Below are 13396 nucleotides of genomic sequence, written 5' to 3'. Positions count from 1 at the left end.
TCCACTGCTTTGTTGTCCCGGGCCCTGCGGGCCTTTGAGTGTGCGGTTGTCGAGAGCACCCGTCTCTTCCTGCCCCAGCACCGCCCCGGGAACGGGGCCCAGCGGGTGCCCATCCCAGGCCCCAGTGCACAGGGCAGAGGCCCCTGTGGCCCGTCACCTGCAGAGCTGTCATCCTGGTGCGGTGCTTCGTATGGGCCCCTGCCCAGGTGTCCTGGGGCTGTGAGAGACCCCGATTTGCTAAGGAAGCTCTTGTCCTTCTCTTCCCCTCACCTGAGCTGGGAGCTGTGGTGCAGGCACGGTGGCTCCTCACACCTGTCCCAGCCTCATCGGATCACACTCTTTCTGCAAGAGACTTTCCAGGGAAGGTCCCCAGCCTGGAGCCAGCTGGGCTGTCCCAGGCTCTGCTGGCTCCCACCCTCTGCAGCCGAGGCTGCTGGCTCAGGGCATGCAGCCAGAGAGCCCAAAATAGGTCATTTGGTCTCAGGGTTACACGGAATCCGGGTAAAGGGGCTGTGGTCATGGTCATGGGCAACAGCAGGGAGCCAGCAGCTCCGAGGGAGTGGCCCACCCCTTGCACGGCACTTTGCAGTCGGTCACCCCACTTGGCCCTCTCAGCAGCATCAGTGAAGGTGCTGACACCATCTCCATCTTAACAGCCAGCGTTCTTCCTGGAACCCTCTCGCACCCCTTCCCTCCTCCATTCTCTCACCTCCTCCATGCAGCCCTCCTCGCGCCTTTCGGGTCGTCGCTGCTCCTCCTCTTGCTGATGAGCCTAGTCTCCATAATCACATTGTGCCAGGGTCCGTGGGGCCAGGTCAGCGCTCTGTGCAGCCCTAGTCCAGCTTCGGGCCCACAGCTGGGCTTTGCTGGATGCTCGCGTGGACCCAGGCTTCTCCCAGAGGCACTGGTGCTAACAAGCTCAGGGCTGAAATCACAGTCAGGCCCCAGAGGACTCACCCTATGGAGGGGAAGCTAATCTCTTTTCACTTTAATCAACACTTACATGAGAATTACCTGTGACCTAATAATAATAAAATTGAACCCCAAAAATTACATATACATTGAATCCAACTGAAAAATCAGCCAGAGGGACTTGGTAACTTGTGTTACAGAAAAATAAAAATCCAAGAAAGGGTAAGGAATGTGCTGAAACGCAGGCCAACTGCTCAGTTCCGCATTCTGGTTCCGGCCAGCAAAGGGCTGCTTTGACCTTCCTTGCAGTGTCAGGGGGCCTATTGTTTAGAACTGAGAACAATGCCCTTGTGCAACTCTAATTAGCCTCCAGGCACCCCTAAGAGGCGACCTCTGCCTTGGACAAGAGCACTAGGGGGCCGCTCTCCCGGTGATGGGACACTTTTGCTCATGTTAGCCCCGATCTGTGTGCCAGGCACGTGCCTTTTCACAGCCCTGCCCTCAAGCTGCTGCCTGCCCTCGAGCTGCTGGTCCAGCAGGGCAGATGCAAGAGCAAATGTGTAAAGAACTTTGGGCACACAGATCACAGGAGGACTAGTCCCGAGAGAAGGGCACAGAGAAGAGGCGCCGTTCGCCTGGGCCTGGAAGGGTGTGTGGGAGTGTGTAGGTGGGAGACCTAGGGGAGGACGTCACAGGCCGGGGGAGCCCCGGAGCCTGCCCAGCGTGTGCGAGTGTTGAGTGTCTACGTGTCACCACCTGGCGGATGCCGGGTGGGTGGTGAGTGGCCAGAAAGGCAAATGGGCTCAGGATGGAGTTTATTCTGAAGACTGCAAGGGGTTACCACAGCCTGAAGGGGAGCTAGCCAGGTCAGTTGTCATCTATTTAGGGCAGTGGTTCTCAACCTGTGGGTCACGACCCTTTTGGGGGTCAAACCACCCTTTCACAGAGGTCGCCTAAGACCATCAGAAAACACATATATAATTACATATTGTTTTTGTGATTAATCACTATGCTTTAATTATGTCCAATTTGTACCAATGAAAATACATCCTGCGTATCAGATATTTACATTACGATTCATAACAGTAGCAAAATTACAGTTTTGAAGTAGCAACGAAAATAATTTTATGGTTGGAGGTCACCACAACATGGGGAACTGCATTAGGAAGGTTGAGAACCACTGATTTAGGGTGAGCGCTGGGGAGAGGTCATGGGCAGAAGGTGAGGCAGGAAGACAGCTGGATGGTCACAGTGACGGCTGGTGCAAAGTGATGCAGGACATTTAGGACCGAGAACCTGCAGGCTGGGTGAGCAGGTAGGGATGGGGTCTGAGACTGAGGTCCTAGTGGATGAGACAGGGAGGGGAGGTCTGAGTGGGAGGGGCCTGTGTGTGTCCAGGAAGGGTGAGAGCAAGGTCAGAGCGCAGGTGCAAGGTGGGAGCAGATGGAGGACTGGGTTTGGGTATTGGTGAGACATGGGATCAGGTGAGGTCGTCCAGGGAAAGCAGGCAGGGTGAGGGCAAGGGGAACTCAGTGAGCACAGCACGGAGGACAGTGGGAGGACCCAAGGCAGCTCTGGGAGGGGCAGGGTCCGCAGGGTCACTGTCAGGGTTCCCTGGGCTTCTGATTAAGAGGCCAGTGGTGACTTTCCCCAAAACAGTTTCTATGGAGCGCCAGTGGAAGCCAGATTGCTATGGGCCGGGGAGTAAGCGAGAAGCGAGGGAGTGGGAGCAGGACAGACCTCTCTGAACGTTGGCCGAGAAGGGACAACACGGGTGGGGAGTGGAGATCAAGGGACAGTCTGTAGCACGAGTTCTCTGAGTGTGGGCCACAGATGACCACACTGAATCACCGAGGATACTTGTTAAAATGCAGACACCCCCTTCCCCTGCAGCAGGTAGGCCGGGGAACTGGCATGTGAAACCACCCTCCTGGTGATTCTGATGCCTCTTAGAACCGGGAACAAGCAGGCCTTTGCAGACCTGGTCTTTCCTGACCCTGCAGGGATCCACCCACTCCTCCCAGATCCTGGCCCTTTCCCTATAGTCAAGCCTCTGGTCAGGGAGAGCTTACATTTTGGGAAACAAAAGAATTAGAGTGAGGAGAGCACCTCACTGACCTGAGAGGACAGACTCCAGAGGTAGGGTGTGTGGGTTGGGTTCAGGGGCATGTGGAGGGTGGGATGGGCGATGTGAGTTTAGAGAAACAGGTCTGGACTAGAGCAGGTGGGTTTGGGGGAGGGTCTGGACTAGAGCAGGTGGGTTTGGGGGAGGGGTCTGGACTAGAGCAGGTGGGTTTGGGGGAAGGTCTGGACTAGAGCAGGTGGGTTTGGGGGAGGGTCTGGACTAGAGCAGGTGGGTTTGGGGGAGGGTCTGGACTAGAGCAGGTGGGTTTGGGGGAGGGTCTGGACTAGAGCAGGTGGGCTTGGGGGAGGGTCTGGACTAGAGCAGGTGGGTTATGGGGAGGGGTCTGGACTAGAGCAGGTGGTTTGGGGAGGGGTCTGGACTAGAATAGGTGGGCTTGGGGGAGGAGTCTGGACTAGAGCAGGTGGGTTTGGGGAGGGGTCTAGACTAGAGCAGGTGGGCTTGGGGGAGGAGTCTGGACTAGAGCAGGTGGGTTTGGGGGAGGGGTCTGGACTAGAGCAGGTGGTTTGGGGAGGGGTCTGGACTAGAGCAGGTGGGCTTGGGGGAGGGTCTGGACTAGAGCAGGTGGGTTTGGGGTAGGGTCTGGACTAGAGCAGGTGGTTTGGGGAGGGGTCAGGACTAGAGCAGGTGGGCTTGGGGGAGGGTCTGGACTAGAGCAGGTGGGTTATGGGGAGGGGTCCGGACTAGAGCAGGTGGTTTGGGGAGAGGTCTGGACTAGAGCAGGTGGGCTTGGGGGAGGAGTCTGGACTAGAGCAGGTGGGTTTGGGGGAGGGTCTGGACTAGAGCAGGTGGGCTTGGGGGAGGGTCTGGACTAGAGCAGGTGGGTTTGGGGGAGGGGTCTGGACTAGAGCAGGTGGTTTGGGGAAGGGTCTGGACTAGAGCAGGTGGGCTTGGGGGAGGGTCTGGACTAGAGCAGGTGAGCTTGGGGGAGGGGTCTGGACTAGAGCAGGTGGGTTTGGGGGAGGGGTCTGGACTAGAGCAGGTGGGCTTGGGGGAGGGTCTGGACTAGAACAGGTGGGCTTGGGGGAGGGGTCTGGACTAGAGCAGGTGGTTTGGGGAAGGGTCTGGACTAGAACAGGTGGGCTTGGGGGAGGGGTCTGGACTAGAGCAGGTGGGCTTGGGGGAGGGGTCTGGACTAGAGCAGGTGGGTTTGGGGGAGGAGTCTGGACTAGAGCAGGTGGGCTTGGGGGAGGGTCTGGACTAGAACAGGTGGGCTTGGGGGAGGGGTCTGGACTAGAGCAGGTGGGCTTGGGGGAGGGGTCTGGACTAGAGCAGGTGGGTTTGGGGGAGGGGTCTGGACTAGAGCAGGTGGGATTGGGGGAGGGGTCTGGACTAGAGCAGGTGGGTTTGGGGGAGGGTCTGGACTAGAGCAGGTGGGCTTGGGGGAGGGGTCTGGACTAGAGCAGGTGGGCTTGGGGGAGGGGTCTGGACTAGAGCAGGTGGGCTTGGGGGAGGAGTCTGGACTAGAACAGGTGGGCTTGGGGGAGGGGTCTGGACTAGAGCAGGTGGGGTTGGGGGAGGGGTCTGGACTAGAGCAGGTGGGTTTGGGGGAGGGGTCTGGACTAGAGAAGGTGGGCTTGGGGGAGGGTCTGGACTAGAGCAGGTGGGTTTGGGGGAGGGGTCTGGACTAGAGCAGGTGGGTTTGGGGGAGGGGTCTGGACTAGAGCAGGTGGGCTTGGGGGAGGGTCTGGACTAGAGCAGGTGGGTTTGGGGAAGGGTCTGGACTAGAGCAGGTGGGTTAAGGGGAGGGGTCTGGACTAGAACAGGTGGGTTAAGGGGAGGGGTCTGGACTAGAACAGGTGTGTTAAGGGGTGGGGTCTGGACTAGAGCAGGTGTGTTAAGGGGTGGGGTCTGGCCTGGAGAAGAGCTGGTGTGTAGAACCCGAGTTGTGACCCCACAGATGCTAACTTTGGTGCCCTGTGTGTGGACGTTGTCCTGGCGCTCAGGTGGGGAGGAGAGGTGCGATGCTTCAGGTTTTGCAGATGAAGAAACAGGAGTGGATGTGCAGGGACTCGCCCTGCGTCACAAAGTAGGCCAGATCAGGCCCAGAACCAGGTTCTAGGGTCCCAGCGTCCACAGAGGCTGCCCAAGCCCAGGCAGGGCCCTCAATGGCTGGTCAGGAGGCCCGCCCCTACTGGGAGCCCGCTGCATGCTCCCTGGTGTGCCCCTCGTCCTGGCAGCCTGGGTGCCTGGTGATGTGCTGTCAGCTGGGAGGCCAAGCCTGGAGCCCAATTTGGCTGCTGACTCCTTGGTGGATCAGGGCTGCTGTCCCCATGGCAACCCGGGTCTTGCTATCTCTGGGTAAAAGCCATCCCCTGGGAACTTTGGGCATCAGAGCTGAGATCTATAGAACCCGGGTTCCCAGGCTACAGCTGCCATAAACAGTGAGTGCCACCCAGTGGGCAGAGTTTGTCTGGGAGGAGGCCTCATCTGAGGCGGCGCTAGAGCCTCGTCCCCGTCCCCGTCCCCGTCCCCGTGGAAACTTTCCCCGGTGGAGGAGCAGCTGAGACCTGTTTGTCCAGGAGCCTTGCTTCCTGGCTCCTCTCTGCAGAGCCGGTAGCTGAGCTGCTGCCGTGTTGAGTGGCGGGTGGCAGACTGTAGTTCAGTGATGGCGAACCTATGACACGCGTGTCAGAGGTGACACGCGAACTCATTTTTTTGGTTGATTTTTCTTTGTTAAATGGCATTTAAAGATATAAAATAAATATAAAAAATATAAGTCTTTGTTTTACTATGGTTGCAAATATCAACAAATTTCTATATGTGACACGGCACCAGAGTTAAGTTAGGGTTTTTCAAAATGCTGACACGCCGAGCTCAAAAGGTTCGCCATCACTGCTCTAGTTGGTGTTGACAGCAAGACAATGAGGTCATTGGGTGAAGAGGTGCCACAACCAGAAATCATGGCAGAGAAGGGGACAGAGTGGAGGCGTGTGGTCATGGTCCCTCTTTGGCCGGTGGCTGTGAGCGTGGAGGGTGTCCCGGGCCCGGCAGGTTGGGCTCCCTGGACGGCTTTGAAGCATTAGCCGAAGGGAACCCCTCCACTGTCTCCTGCCCCCCGCAGTGTGGGAATTGGAGACCGGGGCTTCAGTTTGTATTTCTGAGTTTCTTGGGCCCCAGTGCAAGCATGTCAAACTCAAAGGCTAACACAGGCCACATAAGGTTTAAGTTTATGTGGGCCACAGAAAAACAAAAGCTTCCATTTTCATAGAAATCAGGTTTATTTTGAAAAGCATAGTATAAAGAAAAGCACAAGAGCAATGATAAGATCAATGCTTTCTTCCTGACACTTGGCATCTCTTCTCTGCCACTACTTTCCTACTCGGGGAAATCTTGTTCGCAGGGATTACTTTCAAAACTGACCGCAGGCGAATGTCAGTAATTCTGGATCTGACAGGAGACGTCTTTCCTTTCATAACTGTAATAACTGCTCACCCGTTATATTGGCTGGGCCGCAGACATATTCGCTGTGGGCCGCAGACATATTCACTGTGGGCCACGAGTTTGACATGCTTGCCCCAGTGGTTTACCCTCATTAGGAAGGCGTTAGGCCCCTTCGAGGTCAGGAGGTAGCACATGTGATCCTGGAGGAGCCCTGGGAAGCCCTGCAAGCAGGGGTGCAGGGTTTCAGAGAGGCCCCTGTCTCCAGAGCGCATGGCCATGGGAGCTGGGCCTGGAGGAGCCCCTGGCTCCACATCGGGTGATGTGGGCGCCCCCACCCACGGCTGATGGCGCTTCTGGGAGTAGCCCCTTCCCCCCGGGACATCTGTACAGGGCTGGGTCCTGGACTGTGGGGCCCGGGGCCAGCCTCCGTTGGGAGCTGAACCCAGCATCTTGTACCTTGTGTCAGTTTCTGGCTAGGGTTGCTCGGGCTGCTTTCTCGCTCCCTTCCACCTGTGAGAGCCAGCTCTGCGCGGGGCAGTGCAGCGTCCGGAGCTGGGAGAGCTCTGGGGTCCCCTTGTCCCCCTGCCGCCCAGTGGAACGGCAGGAACTGCACTGTCACAGACGGCTGGGCCCTCTGTGGTCGCTCCTGGGGAGGGAGGATGGAGTTGGGAGCTGTCCTAGTCTGCCCTGGGGCCCCAGCCCAGCTCTCGGTGAGCCCCAGACTCAGTGCTTTTCCAGGACTGAGTTCTGAGCCCCTAGAAAAGGGCGAGGTCTCCACTAGGGTTTACGGCCACATCTGAGACACAGAGGCTGTGAGTACCATCACTCCACCCATCGGCCTCAGGGCCGTGCCATCTTCCTGTACCTTCCTGTTCTTCATCCACCATCACGGACCCAGTTCTCACATGTGGCTGATAGGGGTATGTTCTCACAGTTCCGGACACAGATTGAGGCGCCTCGTGTATTGATGGAAAGACCTTTGAAAGACTTCAACTTAGAGTCTCAACTGTCTGAGCGCCTTGTGGGCTTTCTCCAAACCACACTGCCTCCTGGGCCAGCACCCTGCAGTGAGCTGGGCTTCCTGATGGCCACGTGTAGCTCCCCGTCGTCAGCTGGGCCCTGGGCCCAGGCTGGTGCTGGGTGTGGAGCCGGGTCTGGGCTTTCCATGCTGCTGTTGTGAATTCATCCCGAGCTTGAAACAGACCAGCTCCCCATTGTCTGTCTCCCACCCCCGGCTCCGGGCCAGCTTCCCTTTCACAAGCTCCTGCATAGCTGTCATTTTTCTCTCCCCAGTCACTTGACTGGACTCTGTTAAAGGGGCAAAGCTGGCATTGGGCGTGGGCTGAGATGGCCCACTGCGTGCCCTGCCCTGGTTCAGAGCTGTGCCCTCAGCAGGGCCTTGGCCCTGCTTTCCATAGCAGGTGAGCCACGGGGACGGGGAGGTGTCTGGCAGGCAGCGGCCAGGGTAGGGGGCGGGGCATGGGACAGGTGTCGGGGGCAGGGCCACCCCCAGGGCGGCATTCTGGGTTCCATGCTGAATTGTCTTCAAGGCGCCCAAGGGCGGCTTTGATGTTGTTTTTTAAATCCCAGCTTTGGTTCCATTCTCTTTGGTCAGAGGATGTAATTATTTTATGTTGCTTTTTTCAGTTTGCTCGTATTTTTTTAGTATTTTTGCATAGCACAGGTGTGATGAGTATCTGTAGCCATATGAGATCCTGGTCTGCTGTTCTTTCCTTTGCTGTCTTGTCTGGTTCTGGCTCTCTTTGTCCTGGTGGGAAGGGACGAACAGGAGCTCTGAGCCCGGGTGCAGACAGTGTCGGCAGAAGTGCCCACGTGGTAGAAGGCCTCACCTGTAAAGGGGGGAGGAAGCCTAGCCGGCTGCCTGGAGGCAGTGGGCGGGGCTGCTGGCCTCTTTGCAGTGTCTTCCTGTTCTGAGCCCCATGACTCCACACAGTGGGAGCACCCACGGGAGACACCACATGCTGATCATCTCTGAGGTCCCTCGTGGCTCTAAAGCTCAGACAGCTTGACTCATGGGAACTCACTGAGCAGCTCACCCACCCTGCTAGGTAACCCCCAAATCCCTTGGAGAAAAGGGAGGGAAAGGTGTATCCTCGCCGAGGGGCCTGCTGATGGTGGGCGCCAGGCCACCTGATAGAATGGAGAGGCTGGGGACACACCCTGGGCAGCTGGGGTGTCAGGGACCCTGCGCCTGGGTCTGGGCTCCTCCGGGGAGCAGTGGCCATTCCCTCTGCCGACTCCATCCCTCCTGGGGCAGCCTGTTTGTGTGACTGCAGCTCAGGGCCCTGTGAGGAAGCCCCCGAGGCAGGCCAGGGAAGAGGAGTGTCTGCCACTGCTCAGCAAGCCAGGCTTCCGGTGCGGACAACGCCCCGCCAGTGGTCTCCCGCCAGCCCCCACTGATGAGGAGCTGGGGAGGCGGCCTGGGGAAGGCTGGCATCTGTTAGGTAGCAGCTCAGCTGCCATGCAGGGTATGATGTAATCCTGGACTCTGTGGTTGCTAGGAAAATTCTGCGTGGTCCTGGGACTGAGGCGAGAACAGAATGTCCCCGAGAAGACAGGGAGGATTTGCAGGGCCTCCCAAGCCAAGGAGCCCCATCCCCAGGAGTCAGACGATCTGAGCTCCTCTAGACCTTATTCCCCTTTTCAGGGTGCGCTGTCAGAGCCCCATCAAGGCAGGTGGGTGGTGACAGCACCTGTGCTCTGGTGCCAATGGAAGGCGCATTTCTGGATGATCCAGCCTTGTGGGCGGGCCCTCCTTCTGCAGAGCCCACCCCTGGTGGGTACCCCCTCCCTTGTCCCCAAGGCAGCCAGGTAGGAAGGAGGTCAGCTGGCGACTGCCAGTGAAGGAGAGGGTGCCCTGAGGTGGGGAAGCGGCCAGCACCGTGCCTGGGGGCGGAAGCCGGTTCACAGCCAGTTCCATGCGCCTCCCACACCGATCCCCTTCAGTGGCCTTTCTGTGTCTGCTGTTCCAGGCCTCCCTCCCGGGAGAGCTCCTCCAGTTAGCACAGAGGAGAAATACGCCGATTCTGGGCGCAGCCAAGAGCCGTCCTTTAGAAAAAGGGGGGGAATGTGGCAGGACTCAGGGAGGGCCAGGGCCAGAGGCGCGGGGGACCCCGGTCCCCTCACCTACCCTGCAGGGTCTGCCGCTAAGTCAGCTCCTTCCGCCCAGCACCTCTGGGTGGGAGGCAGGTCAGGGTTCCAGGCACTTTCCCTCCCTCTCCTGCCGTTTTTTGGCTGCATGTCAGAGCCTGCCTTATGGAAAACAAGACAAAGGAAGTGATTTCATGAGTGCCTGGGCCAGATTCTCAAGTCCATGATTAAAAACAGCAGCAATAAAGATTATGGCCGTTATCTGTCTCCTATGGAGCCAGACCGCCTGCTCCTTGGAACAGGTGTTAGGTTTGGGCAAAGAGGCCTGGCTCGTAGAAACCATAATGAGCAAGGTCCTCCGAAGGGATCAAGACAAGAGTCTTAGGAAGAAAAGGGGAGGTTCCGAAGGGCCTGACTGTGGCGGCTTTGGAGCGACGGGTGTGAGCAGAGCCCTGCTCCAGCAGCAGCCCTGGGTTCTCACACTCACCTCCTCGCTGTGCAGCCTTCAGCAGGCCCGAGCCTCACCCCTTCCCCTTTCAGCCCGCAGCCCCCCAGCCCTGCAGCCAGTTGCAGGCATATCCCCTGGCCAGGCTGCAGGGGAGGCCTGAGGGGAGGTGGGCTTCCTGGGAAGTGCTTTGTACTCGGAAAGCACCTGAGGCCACAGCCTCCTTGCCTCATCCCAGGTTGCCCCCGGTGCCAGAGGCCCATGCAGCAAGTCTCTTCCGCTTGTCTCCAGGTGCAGAGGACGTGGTGATGGCGTTTTCCAGGTCGGAGACAGAGGACCGGAGGCAGTAGCTACGAATCCCAGGGAACATCCTGAAAGCTGGCACCGGCCAAGAGATCTGTGTGGACCTCGTCTGGCTGAGTGGCAGCGGGTCACCTTCCCCATTCCCCCTCTTCACCCCACCCACCCCACCCCACCCCACGGCCACTCAGCAGGGCTGGCATCGAGGAAAACACCGGTTGTGCAGTTGTGATTGGCTTCAAGGGACGGACTCATGATTGGCTTCAGGAAGAAACCTTTTTATTTTTAAATCTTGACCAACGGAAACCTTTTATTTTTATTTCTGACTCTTATTTTTTAAATTTGCGCCTCGGGTACATGGCTTCCCAGGAAGCTCTCCGAGCTCTGGTGCTTTCTTTATTTAGGTCACTTTTTAGGAACGTGAAGAGGTCTGATTGGCTGCTCAGACTCGAAAAGGATGTTGATTGGCTGGCTAACGGGAAACGATTTTTTTTCTTGAATGGCTGCAGGTGTTCTGCTGATAGCAACAGCTTCTCTCTTGAATGCTGAATACAGGGTTTGGGACATTGGTTGTTATATTTGACTTGAAAAAAAAAGAAAGAAACCAAGTGCGCTTTGCAATATTTATTACACAGCTGGCTGCTTTCACGTGTTTCGTTTGTGTTTGCATTTGATTGTGTGTTTGGTTTCCCATTGGCTCCCCATGACTCCCGTTGCTCTGCCCCTCACCCCCCACCCCCCACCCCTTCTGCTGCACACAGTCCCTCTGCAGCCCGGGTCCACCTGGAAGGTGCATTTGCCTTAATGACCACCCCTGACTCCACCAGTAAGGAGATCTCAAGGACCCCAAACAGCATCCGCAGCTGCAAAATGGGGCCCCCAAGGTGGTCTGTGTTGTCCTGACGGAGCAGCGGGAGCTGAGCGGTGACCGGCCATTAGCCAGGATTTATGTGCATCACTTCCAGGCTGGCAGCCGGCCAGCTTCCCTGGACAAGAATGGAAGGCCCGCTGCACCGGGCCTCCCGCCTGAGCCTGACCGAGCTGAGCAGAGGCTGCACCAGGCAGCTCTGTCGAATCCATTCTCTGCGTCTGCTTCCTGAGGCCCCCTCTGGGGGTCCTCCTGGAAAGGACAGGAGCTGCTCCCCCAGCTGTGAGACCCCACAGTGTCTGCCCAGGAGCCCGGAACCCACACAAAGACCACAGCTTGACGCACGAAGCCTGCGAGTCCTTTGCCTCCAATCACCCACCCCTGACCGCCCCCAGCCAGGCTCCCCAAGTGTCTGCTGCTGGATGGTGGGTCCCGGCCAGCACTCCGGTTCTCTCATCCGGCCTGTGCCTCTCGGTACACCTTCCCAAAGGCCCCTCTGCATCAGCCTGGAAGGGAGGCGTCTTTTCCGAAGGGCTTCAATGAGCATGGCCCACAGCCTGTCCTCAGCCCCGGCCCCGAAGCTCATGGCAGAGCCAGGTCTTTGAATGGCTGCAGGCACCCCAGTCTTCCCACCTGCCCTCCCCCTTCCCTGAGGCAGCCTGCCCTTCTCCCCTCTCCTCTCACAGGATGCCACCTGGGGAGGAGGAAGAAGATGCAGGCCCAGGATGGGGAAGCCGCCCCTCCCCCTAAGGTAGACGCCCAGCCTTGCCCAGGAGCCCAGAGCCAGAGCAGACTCAGCCACATTTCCCCTTCTCAGGGCTTGGAGCTGCCGTGGAGCACAGGGGCCGAATGTTAGTGTCCTAGGCCTGAACCTGGGAGAGCCCTATGGTTTGGGGGGGCCGAATCGGGGGGGTGGTACCCTGTGCTGATCTTGCCCCAGAAGCAGGACTCAAGTGTCAGAGTGTCATGACCTAAACACCGTGTCCTCCTCCACGCACAGGCCCCTGGCCCTGGTTAGTGGACCATTAACTGCAAAGGCCATTGATCCCCAGGGACGAGGACTGTGGGGACCCCACCAGGGGCCTCAGAGCATCTGCCTCCCGGGGGAAGGAAGACGCCTGTGTGAGAACACACACAAACACACTCTCCGCTCAGTGGTCTGCAGTTCCAGCGGAGCCCCTGGGGAAAGGTGAGTTCTCCAGCCCCCTCTGCTATCAGGTGTGGATGCCGGTGTTGCTGGCTGCCTGCTCTCTTTGTACCTGTCGCTCCCGGGAAGGGTCCATGTCCTGGCTGATGGTGTGTTCTCCACCCCAGCCCGTCCTTGTCAAGGTCCTGGGGCTCCCTCTTGTAACAGCGATTGCCCTGATCTGTCTCATCTTCTGAAGAAAAGTGAAAGTGTTGCCGTGGCTTCTTGTTTCAACTAAAAATATACCTGTCGGAGAAAAAAATTAGCAATAAAGATGTTTAATGCCTTGGTGCATGAGCGGAGCTGTCTCCCTCCGCAAAGGGTGCATTGCTGACTTCCCCGCATCCCTGGGCTGCGGGGCCCTCCCTCCCCAAGGAGGGCCTTGGAGGGTGGGAACACGAGTTCAATAGTGAGTGTCTGGGACCTGGAGTGGAGCTCGGGTTTGGAAGAGGTTCCAGGTCTACCCCGCCTGGCTGCCAGGGCCGTGGGAAGGCTGAGCCCCCCCCATTTGACCTGGAGATTCCAACTGTCGTCCTGGATTAGACTGAGGTCAGGAAGCTTCAGAGCTGGTGAGCGGACACTGAGCATCCCCTAGGTGTGGAGGCCCTTCCATTCTAGACACTCCAGCGCCCTGTGCGAGGCGGTGGTTCTCAGAATGCTCATGACAAAAGCCCGACCAGCACATCCGCCCCTTGCATCATTCCAGAAACGGAATATCTACCGGTGCTCAGGTGTGATCCAAGTTTGGAAGCTGAAATCATTTCTGCTTTAGGAATTTTTGCTTTGGAAGCATGTTCCAGAATTTTTCATTTCTACTTTTTTTTTTTTTTTTTTTTTTTTGCTAATTACTTAGACTCACTACTTCTATTTCCTTTTCAAAGAGTTTCACTGGGCGCTACATGCTCTGGGGTTGATGGAATATGGTGGCAGGTGCACGATTCCATCATTTAATCTTAGTGTCGAGGAAAACGGGGTTGTCTAGCAGCCAGGCAGTGGCCAGAGGAGCGAGTCCCCGCTGCAGCATCTCTGAAGAGGGCTTGCCCCATC

At 57.8% G+C, this 13396-nt stretch overlaps 1 protein-coding gene across 2 annotated transcripts in view; it reads left to right on the top strand.

The window, feature by feature from the left end:
* Nucleotides 1-10947, top strand: part of CTNNBIP1 (catenin beta interacting protein 1) — a 49278-nt gene extending 38331 nt beyond the window's left edge. The window contains exon 5 of one of the 2 annotated variants that reach the window (XM_036348828.1): nt 10293-10947. In XM_036348828.1, coding sequence (XP_036204721.1) covers nt 10293-10345 — 53 coding nt within the window. In that variant the 3' untranslated portion in view covers nt 10346-10947. Of the gene's footprint in view, nt 1-10286 lie in introns of both variants that reach the window. The other variant, XM_036348827.1, reaches the window with a different exon arrangement.
* The last annotated feature ends 2449 nt before the right edge of the window (nt 10948-13396 follow it).

The sequence above is a fragment of the Myotis myotis genome, unplaced genomic scaffold, assembly GCF_014108235.1.
Source record: "Myotis myotis isolate mMyoMyo1 unplaced genomic scaffold, mMyoMyo1.p scaffold_m19_p_2, whole genome shotgun sequence".
Lineage (NCBI taxonomy): Eukaryota > Metazoa > Chordata > Mammalia > Chiroptera > Vespertilionidae > Myotis > Myotis myotis.
The sequence above is the reverse complement of the archived record's forward strand: the minus strand, read 5'-3'. Positions and strand labels throughout refer to the sequence as shown.